Source organism: Lethenteron reissneri, chromosome 8 (genome assembly GCF_015708825.2).
Source record: "Lethenteron reissneri isolate LAM-NWPU_2019-01 chromosome 8, ASM1570882v1, whole genome shotgun sequence".
NCBI classification, from domain to species: domain Eukaryota; kingdom Metazoa; phylum Chordata; class Hyperoartia; order Petromyzontiformes; family Petromyzontidae; genus Lethenteron; species Lethenteron reissneri.
The window spans coordinates 494,214-507,779 of NC_083786.1; the positions used below are offsets into that span (position 1 = coordinate 494,214).

General features: G+C 48.3%; 1 protein-coding gene across 1 annotated transcript in view; it reads left to right on the top strand.

Moving 5' to 3' along the window:
- The window catches only part of ASAH1 (N-acylsphingosine amidohydrolase 1), a 38,437-nt gene that overhangs the window by 12,503 nt on the left and 12,368 nt on the right, over positions 1-13,566 (top strand). Inside the window, exons 3-9 of the mRNA XM_061577840.1 lie at positions 4,951-5,041; positions 5,463-5,549; positions 7,691-7,769; positions 9,104-9,178; positions 10,201-10,246; positions 11,895-12,039; positions 12,581-12,635. Coding sequence (XP_061433824.1) covers positions 4,951-5,041; positions 5,463-5,549; positions 7,691-7,769; positions 9,104-9,178; positions 10,201-10,246; positions 11,895-12,039; positions 12,581-12,635 — 578 coding nt within the window. The remainder of the gene's footprint in view (positions 1-4,950; positions 5,042-5,462; positions 5,550-7,690; positions 7,770-9,103; positions 9,179-10,200; positions 10,247-11,894; positions 12,040-12,580; positions 12,636-13,566) is intronic.

Here is a 13,566-nt window from a genome sequence, read left to right on the forward strand (position 1 = left end):
ATTGTTTCTCCATGGTTGGAGAAAACCTTTGCGAATAATGCGGTCCGAGTACCCATTCATCTTGAGGGCTTGGTGTACGTGTTCCAGTTCACTGGCTAGGTGGTGTTGAATCTTGATTTGAAGTTTTCGTGACTGCAGGAATCCATACACTTTCGTTCTTTCGGTAAAGTCACGTAGGTATAAAATAAAATAATTCACGACGTTTCGGGTGCAACACAAGCGTCCATCAGGTGGGAAAGCATGGTCTGCTGCTGACGCAGACTGTTTTAAAAAGTTTGAAATGGGTGTAGCTCAAGGGTTATAAAGAAGTGGCCGGGGCTAGTGATGTTAATGTGAGAAATTAGCATGTAAAAGTAAGCTAGGAGAGCGGCCTCCTAGACGAGGGCACGGAAGTGGCTATGTTAATGTGAGGGATTAGCATGTAACTGTAGAAAAAAGGAGGCCGCTCTCCTTTTTAAATCCTTTATATTAAGTTCGCTTGCTTGCGTGCTTGCTTGCTTAGGACCGTGCAAATCTTTCTGTCGTTTTTTAACCCACTTCCCGTGATCCAATCGAGCTGACATTTTCCACACAGACTCGTTGTGCCAGACAATTATTGTTCGTGAAAAAAAATTCCCAAAATTTTACACTTTTTAGGCAAAAAAAATGTATTTTACATATATTCAAATAGAACGCATTCATGGCTTTGGCTGAACGTCAGAGTGTAAGAGCCCAGAGCGTAACCCCTCCACAGGCCGTGGTGGAGTAGCGCAGTTGGTAGCACCCTCGCTTCCCATGCCAAAGGTGGCGGGATCGATCCCTGCGTCCTCCACAGGCGAATATATTTTTAAATCCTTTATATTAAGTTCGCGTGCTTGCTTGCGTGCTTGCTTGCTTGCTTACGACCGTGCAAATCTTTCGGTCGTTTTTTAACCCACTTCCCGTGATCCGATCGAGCTGACATTTTCCACACAGACTCGTTGTGCGAGACAATTAATGTTCGTGAAAAAAAATTCCCAAAATGTTACACTGTTTAGGGAAAACAATCATCTGATCCATAGGTGGCAGCCATCTCAAGCCAGAAAGGACTCTAGCCGCCCGTTTCAAAGTCCAATGTGGGCTGGGTTGTGGCCCATTGAACACGCATATAAAGGATTTATAGTGAAAAACTTTGTTTTTACGGGTTAATTTTTCTACAGTTACATGCTAATTTCTCACATTAACATCATGCTAATCCCTCACATTAACATAGCCACTTCCGTGCCCTCTAATTTCTCCCCCCCTTGCCTCCTCCCCCCTTTCTTACCTATATAACCTCTTGCCACGGCAGCTCTCCCACCGACTTCAGCATTTTCTTGCTGTGGTTGTCCCACCTGATGAAGTTTGCTTGTGTTGCGATCGAAATGTCGTGATTTGTTTTATTTTATTTCTACCTACGTGACTTTACCGAAAGAACCAAAGAGTATGGATTCCTGCAGTCACGAAAGCTTAAAGTCAAGCTGTTAAGATGTTAAAAAACCAAACTGAAACCTTTTACAAGGAATCATGTCTGATGATTGTATCCACCACACTGTCGTCTCGTTCGTTTGAACGCATTTACAGGGGTCGCCATTGAAATGAGTGGCGGATTCTGTGGACGACTTTCATACCTGTCAACACCTTATCAGTGCCTACCTTATTACAGACCTTATTGGTCACCCCGTGCCCTTATAAATCTCAACGTTCATCCAACAAAGTCCCTTCACAAGGTAGAAACACAAATAGACAAAAATGTTGCCGTATTGAAACGGTTGTACGCCGTATGGACCTGAACTCAATTTCCCTGTACAAGAATACGGCTAAAACGTATGGGTTGATAGGTATGGACTCCTTTTGGCTGTCAATGACTCCCCCCCTCCCCCTATAATTTACGTCAACGGCGAATTTGCGATAAGATCTTCGATCTTGGCAGCAGTTCCATCTCTCGCCACTGGAGGGCGCTCCTTGCTTGCTTGGCGGTAGGTGCACTGGACTCTTGATCTCGGCCAACTGAGTTTGATTCCCAACTATGGCTATCACCAGTGGCGAGTGATGTCAGAACCATGTCCAGGGTAACCTGCCAGTGCGGTGAAGTATGGTCAACAAACAAACTTTTTTTTACCAGGTAAGGCCCACTGAGGTATGTAGCCTTGTGGAATGAATATAATCTCCGGAGAAAGGGCAATTATGGAATGATATTCCACACAAGGATGGGAGGGGGAGAGAAGGTGGGGCGACGGGGGGAGGGAGAAAAGGGGGGAGAGAGAGGGGGAGGGTGGAGGATGGGAGGGAGAAAAGGTGGGGAGACAGGGAGAGTGGAGGATTAGAGGGAGATAAGGGGGGGGGGGGGAATAGGGGAGAGGGTGGAGGATGGGAGGGAGAGAAGGGGGGAGACAGTGGGAGAGGAACAGCTGTGGGGGCATGCCTGCCCATGTGATCGTGGGTTCATTAATCGCCGTGTGCTGGGTTAACGAACAGCACTCTGACAAGGTGGTGGTGTTGCCTTAGTGGTGGTCCTCAATACCTTTCAAGTCAAACACGATCGTGGTTTTCTGATGGAATTGTTCCCGTTTTTAACTGTCAATTTTAACCGTATACATTTCCTCACTGAAATACACCGCACAGAATTTGTACACGCCGAAAAGATTAAAAGTTGTTCCTTGGAATAATATAGACGTGACGGACTAGGGTTTTTAAGTGTCCCCTTATCACGAGTGGCGACTCGTGATGTTGTGCAGCTGGGGTTGGAAGTGAATGAACGGATTAGTCTGTTCTGCATTTGAACCGATATCTCTAAACAGCCTGTACGGTATGTAAACAAGAACATAAATCACGATCCACGTGGTCAGGCAGGGGGGAATAGAACACCACTTCTCAAACTCTAAACCTCGCAAAGAGCACGTGGGAATGGGACAATTAAGTGGCCATTTGACGTCCCGTCCCCCCCTCCTCCGGGAAACTGCATAGGAAGTCAAAGTGGAGCAGAGGGTGCCCAGTGGGCGGCTGTGGGGGGCAGACGGGGGGCAGACGGAGGGCATCTGCTGGAGAGAAGTGTGGAGGTGTCTGGTGAGAGGGAGGTCAGGAAGTCTAAAGCTTCCCGAGTGAGAAACGAGACTTCACGGTGAGGAGCGTCACTTTTGCGCATCGCTGATGTCACTCGTACGTTTGAGTTCAACGTCATTGCAGTGGCATCACAGGACGTATGTACGTATGTGCGGTGAACCTGTTTCGCACCCTACGTAGCCAACCGCGCTCATCGGAGGTGCGGGGGAAGGACAACAAACTAAACAAAAATCAGTTCGCAAGAAAAGAGTTTTCAATCGAGTTGTTTTTAAAAGTGAATAGCTCCAGCGGCTTCCTAATATCAGAAGGAAGAGCATTCCAGATGGCCACAGAAACGCATCTAAAAGTGCACAATGCGGTGACCGTCTTTGTTCGGTGGTTCGCCTAAAGCCGCTGTGAGGATGACCGGAGTTTGCGTGATGGGTATTGATGTTAAAGTCTACTTCTCACAAATGAAGCTTCAAACTTACATCAGGATGCTGAAGATGCATTACCTGGGCTGTGTGTCCTGAGCTGCCTTTGAGCAATTATTGTTCTTATCTACAAGGTCAGCCTCAATCGATCTTGTAGCATTGAGAGCCAGAATCGCATTTTTCTCAACTAACCATCGTGCATCTATGAGTAGCACCATGCTTTAACTCTCCGTGGTGACAGATGTGGCATATGCGAGGAGGGGGTATAGGAATGGAAGTCAGTTTTGGATGTTGATTTTGTTTAGCGAGGTGAGAGCACAATAGGCTAGGGTGAGTCTCATTTACAAGAGTGACCTGGGGCCATTCGATTATTGCGATATATAATCCTCATTGATATTTGTGGGTCATTTCTTTTTGGCGAGATGTTAACTACATCACTTGCTATACAGGAGGTCTTGGGTTCGATCCTGACCCTGACGCCTGCTGTATATTTGGAATTTGCGTGTTCTCCCCGTGGTCCTGTGGATTTTTTCTCTGGGTCCTCCTATTTTTCCCTCCACATTTAGAATCAACATTTGGCTGCTATACATTTCCACGTGATAAGCCACTTTGTTGACCTATCATTTGTGGCCTGGTCGCTTCTGAAAAAGAGCTACATAGCTCAGTAGGCCTTACCTGGTAAAAATATGAAAATTTCTAAATAGTAAATGGCAATGGGGTGAGTGTGTTCACCCGTGTCAGTGATTTAGCGATCGTGTGTGTGACGCGCACGAGTGTTAATGTAGCGGTTAACATGCTGCACTACAAACCTGGCGACCACGGTGTGCAGGATTTTGTGGGTTCCATCCCCACCCACGCGTTTAGAGTATTTGGCTGCTGTAAATTTTCACGTGAAAAGCCACTTCGTTGAGCTATCATTTGTGATAGCCAGCTGGCTTCTGAAAAAGAGCTACATAGCTCTGTGGGGCCTTACCAGATAAAATAAAAAAACAATTGTGTTTGTTTGTTTTGGAAAATTTGGACTCAGACGCCAGCACACAATGGGCTACTCTTGCGATGGACGTCGGGGGATCTTTAACGTCCACCGCGTGGTATTGTCGTGGTTATTTCTCCAGCAGTAAATAATGGGGGGGGGGGGGGGTGTTGGCTGAATTCGAACTGTGAGCCTCTGCGAGTGGCAGCGAACGCAGCGCTAATCGCTGGGCCCCGTCTCTGACCCGTAGGAGGAGGAGGAGGAGGTGGTGGTGGTTTCCAGTTGACAGATATTGGGTGGGGAAAACTCTTTGGGGGGAGTCGATGATCACGTGCAGGTTTAAGGACAAGCAGACTCCTTGTATGCGAACTTGCTGGTGGGCCAACTTTGGTATCACTAAAGATCAATTTATGAATGGAATTAAGTTATTTGGTGCCAACCGATTGATTGGGTTATAGGTCTGGCAGCTTCAGCGGGGAATGATGGTCGCGCCTGTGATTGCAGGTACAAAGGGCAGGTTCCCTGGTACAAGATCGACTTGGACCTCCCGCCAGCCCAGCGCTGGACCAAGCTGATCACCGAGAAGAAAGCCGAGGTGCGTGCCCCCCCCCCCCCACCAGTGCATTGAGCAAGGGCGCTAGTTCACGATTGCTTTCTCTATTCACAATTGCACTGGCTCATTCTTGCTTCGTGTTGCACGGGGTGAACCGCGTGTTTGTGTGAGCGGTGGCGCAGAGGTTAGCGCTGGGCTATGAACTCGGTGACCCGAGTTCCATTCCCGTTTATGACCAACACCAGTGAGGGGGTTATCTCAACCGGTCCTGGGCCTCCCCTAGGTCGACTCAGCCTCAAATGAGTAGTCAGTGCGGTGTGTCAACATCGCCACTCGGGAGACAAAGGTGGTCTGGTGTGGTGCTGGTCACCCACTTCTGCCTTCGTAGGTACTTGCTAACAGCACTCGCCCCAAAAGTCTGTTAAGGCTGTATGGGGATCTTTGTCTTTGTGTGTGTGAACAGTTGGTGTCGCTGGTCGACCTGATTAAGCAGCTGGCAGGAGATTTCTTCCCGAGTGGGAAGCTCGTGGAGATCATTGACGTCGCTCTGGTACCTACCCCACTTGCCCTTCCTGCACAGACTTTGCAGCACAGCACACGGAGGGTGCACGTACCAACACACGTCCACGCACGTACCAACACACGTCCACGCACGTACCAACACACGTCCACGCACGTACCAACACACGTCCATGCACGTACCAACACACGTCCACGCACGTACCAACACATGTCCACACACGTACCAACACACGTCCACGCATGTACCAACACAAGTCCACGCATGTACCAACTTCTAGACTCTCCGGGACAAAAATATCCAATTAACCCACTTTCTCTGAAACCAAATCTCACTCTGGATATTATGTCTCCCACTCTGGATATCACGTCTCTGCATCGATGATAAGTCCTCCAATATTTTTAACTCTTCACGTGATATGCTTCCGTTTTTCTAATTTTTATTTATTTTCCTTTTTGTCATTGTCGGTGACCCGTGTCACTCTGCCGAACGAGACTCCATCCCGGGTCTCTCAAGTTCTCATCTGGTTACACAAAATAAAACTTTGACACAAAACCTACATTTACATTGAAATCTGCGACCCTAGAGGTTTTCTTGACATCGCTTCCCGGCAAAGTAAATGTGCGGTATCTCCCAGTTCGAGCGAGCTCAGCCCTGAGCCCAAGGTGAAGACTACACATTCCTATGGCAGGGGCCAAGCACATTCCGACAGCGGATGAGGGGCACGCACTTGCATAGCTGTCAACCCATACGGTTTACCCCCTATTTTTGTACAGGGAAATTGAGTTTTCAGGTCCATACGGCGTACAGCCGTTTCAATACGGGAAAAACAAATGTTTTGTCTTTTTTTTGTGTGTTTCTCCCTTGTGATGAGACTTTGTAGGATGAACGTTGATATTTATAAGGGCACGGGGGACATTTAAGGATTTAATTGGTCTGTAATGAGGTAGGTATGATAAGGGGTTGACAGATATGCATTTGCACTTCACTTCGGAACATAAGAGGAGTGGCTCTTTTTGGGCTCTACGCAATCCAATTTAAAATAAAATTCATTGTAATTTCGGCCTTTGTCAGTCCACTGCTGGAATTAAGGCCTCCCCACGCTTTAACCATACTTCACCACCCCAAGGGCGTCATGGTGGCGAGATGTTAACTACCTCGCCTGGTGTACAGGAGGTTGTGGGTTCGATCCCGACTCTGACCCCTCCTGTATATTTGGAGTTTGCGTGTTTCTCTTCCCTCCTTGGTCGCGTGCATTCTTCTCCGGGTCCTCCGGTTTTTCCCTCCATATTTAGAAACATCACGCATTTAGAGTATTTGGCTGCTATAAATGTCTACGCGATGATAAGCCGCTTTGTTGGGTTACCATTTGTGATGGCCAGGTCGCTTCTGAAAAAGAGCTGCATAGCTCAGTCGGGCATTACTTGGTAAAATAAATAACATAGTTTAGTCTTAATGTTAGTTTGGTCAGTGCGGATTGGTAAAATGAGGGGCCATGGGCAGTTTAGGTAATTACTCACCGCTGATGTTAGCCGTGGCCAGGAATCTAACTCGGGCCACCGAATGTGTAGTTTAGTGTTGTAATCACTGCACTCGCATAATCGCCTATCCCCTCTTTGCAGCCCACGGGCGTCATGCCCACTTTACATGGCACCTCACCTCGCACACATCAGGACTTAGATGCCAATTATGTTTGTTCTGCACCTCGTATTAGTTGTGTGTGCCAGTTGTGTCATGTCTAATTGCGTGTGTGTGTATATATATGCAACGTGTGGAGTGGTAGGGTAGCGGTTAGCACGCTGCGCTACAAACCTGGCAACCCGAGTTCGATTCCTGCTGACGGTCAACACCAGTGACGATTATTTGAACAGTTCCTGGGCCTCCACCTAAGTCGACTCATCCTCAATTGAGTACCTGGCTGCAGTGTGTAGTAAACATCCCCCCTCGGGAGACAAAGGTAGCCGGGCATGGTGCTGGCCACCCACCCCCTCGTGTACCGCCCTGACCCTCATAGATGGTTGCTAACAGCACTTGCCCCAACAGTCCATTAAGGCTATACGGGGGAGCTTTGTCTTTATATGCAAGGTGGTATGTGGTGATCGTGTGTATGAGTGTAGGTTGCGTGTCTATCATGTGTGTAATGTGTGTGTGTGTGCTTGCTTGTCTTGCAGGGCCCGCTCGCTAGCACATTCCCAGCCCCTTTTGCAGATGAACTCAAAGGGATCTCCGAAGTCTCTGGGGTGCCTTTGGGTACGCACGCGCACACACGCACACACGCACACACGTAGATATGATGACAGGCACACACATGGAAACGATACAGGTACACAGACACACTGACATGATGACAGACACACAGACATGATGAAAGGCACACAAATATGGTGACAGACATGATGACAGACACACAGACATGACAGACACACAGACACACTGACATACACAATGACAGACACAATGACAGGCACACAGACATGATGACAGACACACAGACATGACAGACACAATGACAGGCATACAGACACGATGACAGACACACAGACATGATGACAGACACACAGACATGACAGACACACAGACACACTGACATACACAAAGACAGACACAATGACAGGCACACAGACATGATCACAGACACACAGACATGACAGACACACTGACATACACAATGACAGACACAGACATGATGATCGACACAATGACAGAAACACAGACACAGTGACAAACACACACAAAGACAGACACACAGACACGATAACAAACACACACATGGTGACAGACACACAGACACGATGACACACACAAAGACAGACACACAGACACGATAAAAAACACACACATGGTGACAGACACAATGACAGACACACAGACAAGGTGACGGACACAGACACGGTGTACCGCGACGCTGGCACGATGACGGACATGCAGACACGGCGCGACACGTGTGCGTGTGTAAATACTAACGCGTTCACACACCACGTGCTAGTTTAGACTTTTGCACTGGGCACGGAAATAGCACGTGATCAACACACAACACACACACACAGTCATTGTCATCACACACACACATTTAAATAGGACAACCTTCCAGTGTCACTTTTAAAGTTACCCGCGTTTGCATTACGCCTTTGTGTGTGTTACGTGTGTGTGTGTTACGCATGTGTGTGTTTCGGGCTCGTGTGTTACGCACATGTAAGTTACACGTGTGTGTGTTACGTGTTTGTTTTGTACGCGTGTGTTATATGCGTGTGTGTTTGTTACGTGTCTGTGTGTTACGCGTGTGCGCGTTACATGCGTGTGTGTTGTGCTTATGTGTTACGTGTGTGTTTGATACATGTCTGTGTTTTACGCTTGTGTATGTTACGCACGTGTGTGTGTTAGGCGTGTTTGTGTGTTGTGCGCGTGTGTCTTATGCGTGTGTGTTTGTTGCTTGTGTGTGTGTGTTGCGTGTTTATTGCGTTTGTTCCGTGTGTGTTTCTTCCAGTGTGTGTGTGTGTAACGCATTTGTGTGTGTTACACACGTATGTGTGTATGTGTGTTACACGCATGTGAGTGTGTGTTACATGCGTGTGTGCGTTACGCAGGTGAGGTGGTTCTCTACAATGTGTTCTACGAGGTTTTCACCGTCTGCACGTCGTTGGTCGCCATGGACACAAAAGGTGCCCCACCCTCTTACACAGAGCGGCACTGATACACTGATATTCTGTGGAGGTTACCCTCAATTTGTATGCAGAATTAAAATCATCGCTTTTTTAAAGGATGATGGTAATGACCAAATTCGCTGCGTTTGATAACACAGATGAGCAGGAAGCCTTTGTGATCACGTAGAATATCTTCTTACGTATGTATCCTATGCAAGGATAGAATAGAAACAAGCTATAAAAGCCCTGGGAATTCAGCTCGGCCTGCTATGCATGCAACCTCCATGTACGGTTACATACTCATAATAGAGTGTTTTTTGGGGTTAGATTGCGTAAGTATAAATGTGTCGTTAACCCACCACCACCCAACACAGCCAACCGGTAAGGTATGTCATGTTAACAAAACACGCCAATTAGTTGCTAGTTCAGCCCACCAGTGTGTTGGAGAGTAAACCTATCTTCACTGACCTGCTTCTGTTCCTCCCTTAAAACAACCCCCATCTCTTCTCCCTAGGCTATTCTACTGATACTCCCTGCCCCCCAGCTATGGCCAGGCCTACCCCAACCCCTGTCACTACCCCAACCCCTATCACTACCCCTATCACTACCCCCATCACTACCACAACTCCTATCACTACCCCTACTCTGACCTCTCCTTAACCTCTTCCACCTGTTCTCCTAACCGTCAGCATGACTACACCGCCACTTTTGATCTCCACCACTCTCATCTTACGTACAATTTTATATCTGCTGTAAAGCGCCTTTGAATAAAGCGACACACACACACATATATCTAGACAAGGTAAGATCTCGAGTATATTTACGCTTTCACGTGAAAGCGTGACGTCGTGTCTGATCCGCAATGCCTTCTTCCACCGTCCGCTTGCCCATGAATTCTGGAGTGCTCGCGCAGGCGCTGCAGTGTTTTGGAGGCTACGGCTTTCTTTGGGGGGGGGGGAGAGAGGGGGGGGCTCTTTGAGCCCGAGCAGCAGACGGGCTTCAACAGCATCCACCTAATCGTGCGACTCTCGCCTCCCTAGGGAAAATGTACCACGCGAGAAACCTGGACTTTGGATTGTTCATGGGGTGAGTGTATCCGCTCGTGTCTGTGATGAAGTGATCGTATGTGTGTGTGATGTGTACGAGCGGTAATATAGCGGTTAACGTGCTGCACTACGAACCTAGCGCCTGTATATTTGGAGTTTGCATGTTCTCCCCGTGGTCACATGGATTTTTGTTAGGTTTCTCTGTTTTTTTCCCTCCACATTTTGAATCAACAGGCGTTTTAGAGTATTTAGCTGCTATAAATGTCCATGTGGTAAGCCACTTCATTAAGCTATCATTTGTGGCCAGGTCGCTTCTGAAAAAGAGCCACATTGCTCAGTGGGTCTTACCTGGTAAAATAAATAAAAAATTGGCTTTTTTGTTTAGTAACCGAGTTCGATCCCTGCTCATGGCCAACACCATTGACGATTATCTGAACCGGTCCTGGGCCTCCTCTAGGTCGACTCAGCCTCAAATGAGTACCTGGTACGATGTGTAAACATCGCCACTAGGGAGACAAAGGTGGCCGGACTTGGTGCCGGCCACCCACCCCCTCGTGTGCCGTTTCTGGCCTTCGTAGATGCTTGCTAACAGCACTTACCCCAACAGTCTGTCAGGCTACACGGGGGATCTTTGTCTTTGTACGCATGTATGTAATGCTCTGCTTACGTAGGTGCGGCGGTCAGGGTTTCGTGCCGAGTTCAATTCCTGGCCATGGCTCATGTCGGTAGCAAATATCTGTGCCGTTCTTGATCCCAGGTCGACTCTGTTTGAATTGTGTACCGAGAGCAGTGTGCACACATTGGCACTGGAGACGTGCCATACCCCTGCTTCCATCTCTACAATGCTGGCCTTAATAGGTGCTCACTAACAGCACTTGCCCCGCAGCCTGTGCAGGCTACATGGTGTCTTTGAAATGTTGTTCATTTATATTCTTTGGGTCTTTCGGTAAGCCACGTAGATAGAAACAATTATGAAAAATAGTAAAAAAAATAACAATATCACGACGTTTCGATCGCAACACAAGTAATTGTCATCAGGTGAGAAAATATAGCGGGAGAACTGCTGAGGCAGGAAAAATATATGGCGGGAGAGCTGCTAAGGCAGGATGTTATAAAGGTTTGAGATGGCTGTAGCCCAAGGGTAAATGGGCGGGGCTAGAGATGGAATTTGCATGTAAATGTAAAATCGGAGAGTGCTTGGCAAGAGCCACCGCCACATCGAAGAAAACGAGCAACGGTAGCTGTGTCAAGAACCTTGTCTCGTGCTCCGCTGACACTACATATGTACACACATGTAGGTAGACACGTGTGTTCTCATGCGAGTGCACATGTTTTAGTTGTCTTCTGAATTGCTGATGAGGTTGAAATCCGAAATATTGAGTCGAAAATCTCAGCGATCTCCCGCTCAAAATCGAGCATTGAGGTGGTGCTCATCTCCCGTTTACTGCCTGGAGTCTGACGGAAATTCCACATTCCACATGGCGGGGCAGAGTCTTTCTAATGGGGGGAAACCACTGTGGTACTCCTATAGTGTGCGTAAATTGAGGATGTCACGTGCCACGCTGCGTTGAAATCCATACTCTGCCGGGCTGCGGCGTCCGCGTGCATGCGCCTCCCCCCATCTCTGTCTCTCTCTATCTCTCTGTCTCGCTCTCCCTCTCTGTGTCTCTGTCTCTCTGTCTCTGCAGCTGGGACTCCAGAAACAACTCGTGGATGGTGCCGGCGCGCCTCGCGCCCCTCGTTGTCAACCTGGACTTTCAGCGCTCGGGAAAGACCGTGTTCCGCTCAACCAACTTCGCCGGATACGTGGGGATGTTGACAGGAATGAGGCCTGTACGTACATCACTCGGGTTTTGTGATACGTAGGAGATGTTGACAGGAATGAGGCCTGTATGTACATCACTTGAGCTGTGTGATACGTGGAGATGTTGACGGGAATGAGGCATGTACGCACATCACTCGGGTTGTGTGATACGTGGGGATGTTGACGGGAATGAGGCCTGTACGTACATCACTTGAGCTGTGTGATATGTGGGGATGTTGACGGGAATGAGGCCTGTACGTACCTCACTCGGGCTGTGCACACCGCAAACAGGAGAGGCATTTGCTTCAGCTCTGGCACGCTACGCAATGTTCCACTTCGAGAATCTCAGCCCTCGCTGAGAAAGGCCCACCCCATCAGCTCGTATTTGTATTTTGGGTGCGAGTGAGACTGGGCGCCCGTGTGTTCGTATGTCGCTGGGTGCATGTGTATTCGTGTGTGAGTGAGTGCGTGTGTGTTCGTGTGTTAGAGCGTGTGACTGGGTGCGCATGTGTTCGTGTGTGAGTGTGTATGTTCGTATGTGACTGGGTGTGCGTGTGTTCGTGAGCGCAGGCTGCCTTCACCCTCACAATGAACGAGCGCTTCAACATCGACGGAGGCTACATCGGTCAGTGGCGATGACGCGGTCCCTGCTTTGTGAACGATCTGATAACTCGGTGTCACAGCTCTTATCCCCCGATGTGCCCGTGTCGATCACTCACCACGCTCACTCACCCATCCACTCACTCAAACACCCCATCACTCACTGCACTGCAGGACACAACAACACACTCACTCACCCATCCACTCACTCACCACACTGCACATCACAACAACACATTCACCCATCCACTGACACACACTCACCCCATCACTCACCACACTGTAGGTCACAATGCTTCTCTTTCTGCTTCTTCCCTTGCATTGTTGCACTTTGTAATTCCCAAGCTCCTATAACGTCAATCAATGCAAGACACAAGTTCACTGTTGTTGTTGGACTCTAGATGTTTTGGCTCTTTGGGCGTGTGTTCAGGAACGTGTTTAATATGTATATTTATTGATAATAGATATAGATGTTTGAGTCAGATAACATGAGTAAAACTGGTTTCATAAAACCCACCTCCACCTGACAGTCAATTTATAAAGTTCCTCATGTGAACTAATGTATACATTTATGACCGCTTCAGCACCACCGGTGTTGTTGTTGGAGAGCGATCCATGGACAATCCACAATTGGGTGCGGACGTTTCGCTGGTGGTTACAGCCGGCATCATCAGACGGTTGCCTGAAATGTGACAACGTTATTAATTGGCTGTGTCGGGTGGAGGAGGGTGTTACGTGTTAAATGTATATTTCTGTTGGATGCATACATGGAAAGTGGTGGCGTCGCGGTTAGTGCGCTGCGCTACAAATACGGCGACCCAAGTATGATTCCCACTCACGGCCAACACCAGTGGCAATTATCTCAACTGGTCCCTAGCCTCCCCTAGGTCTACTCAGCCTCAAATGAGTACCTGGTGCGGTGTGTAAACAACAACATGAGGGAAAAACAAATGCGG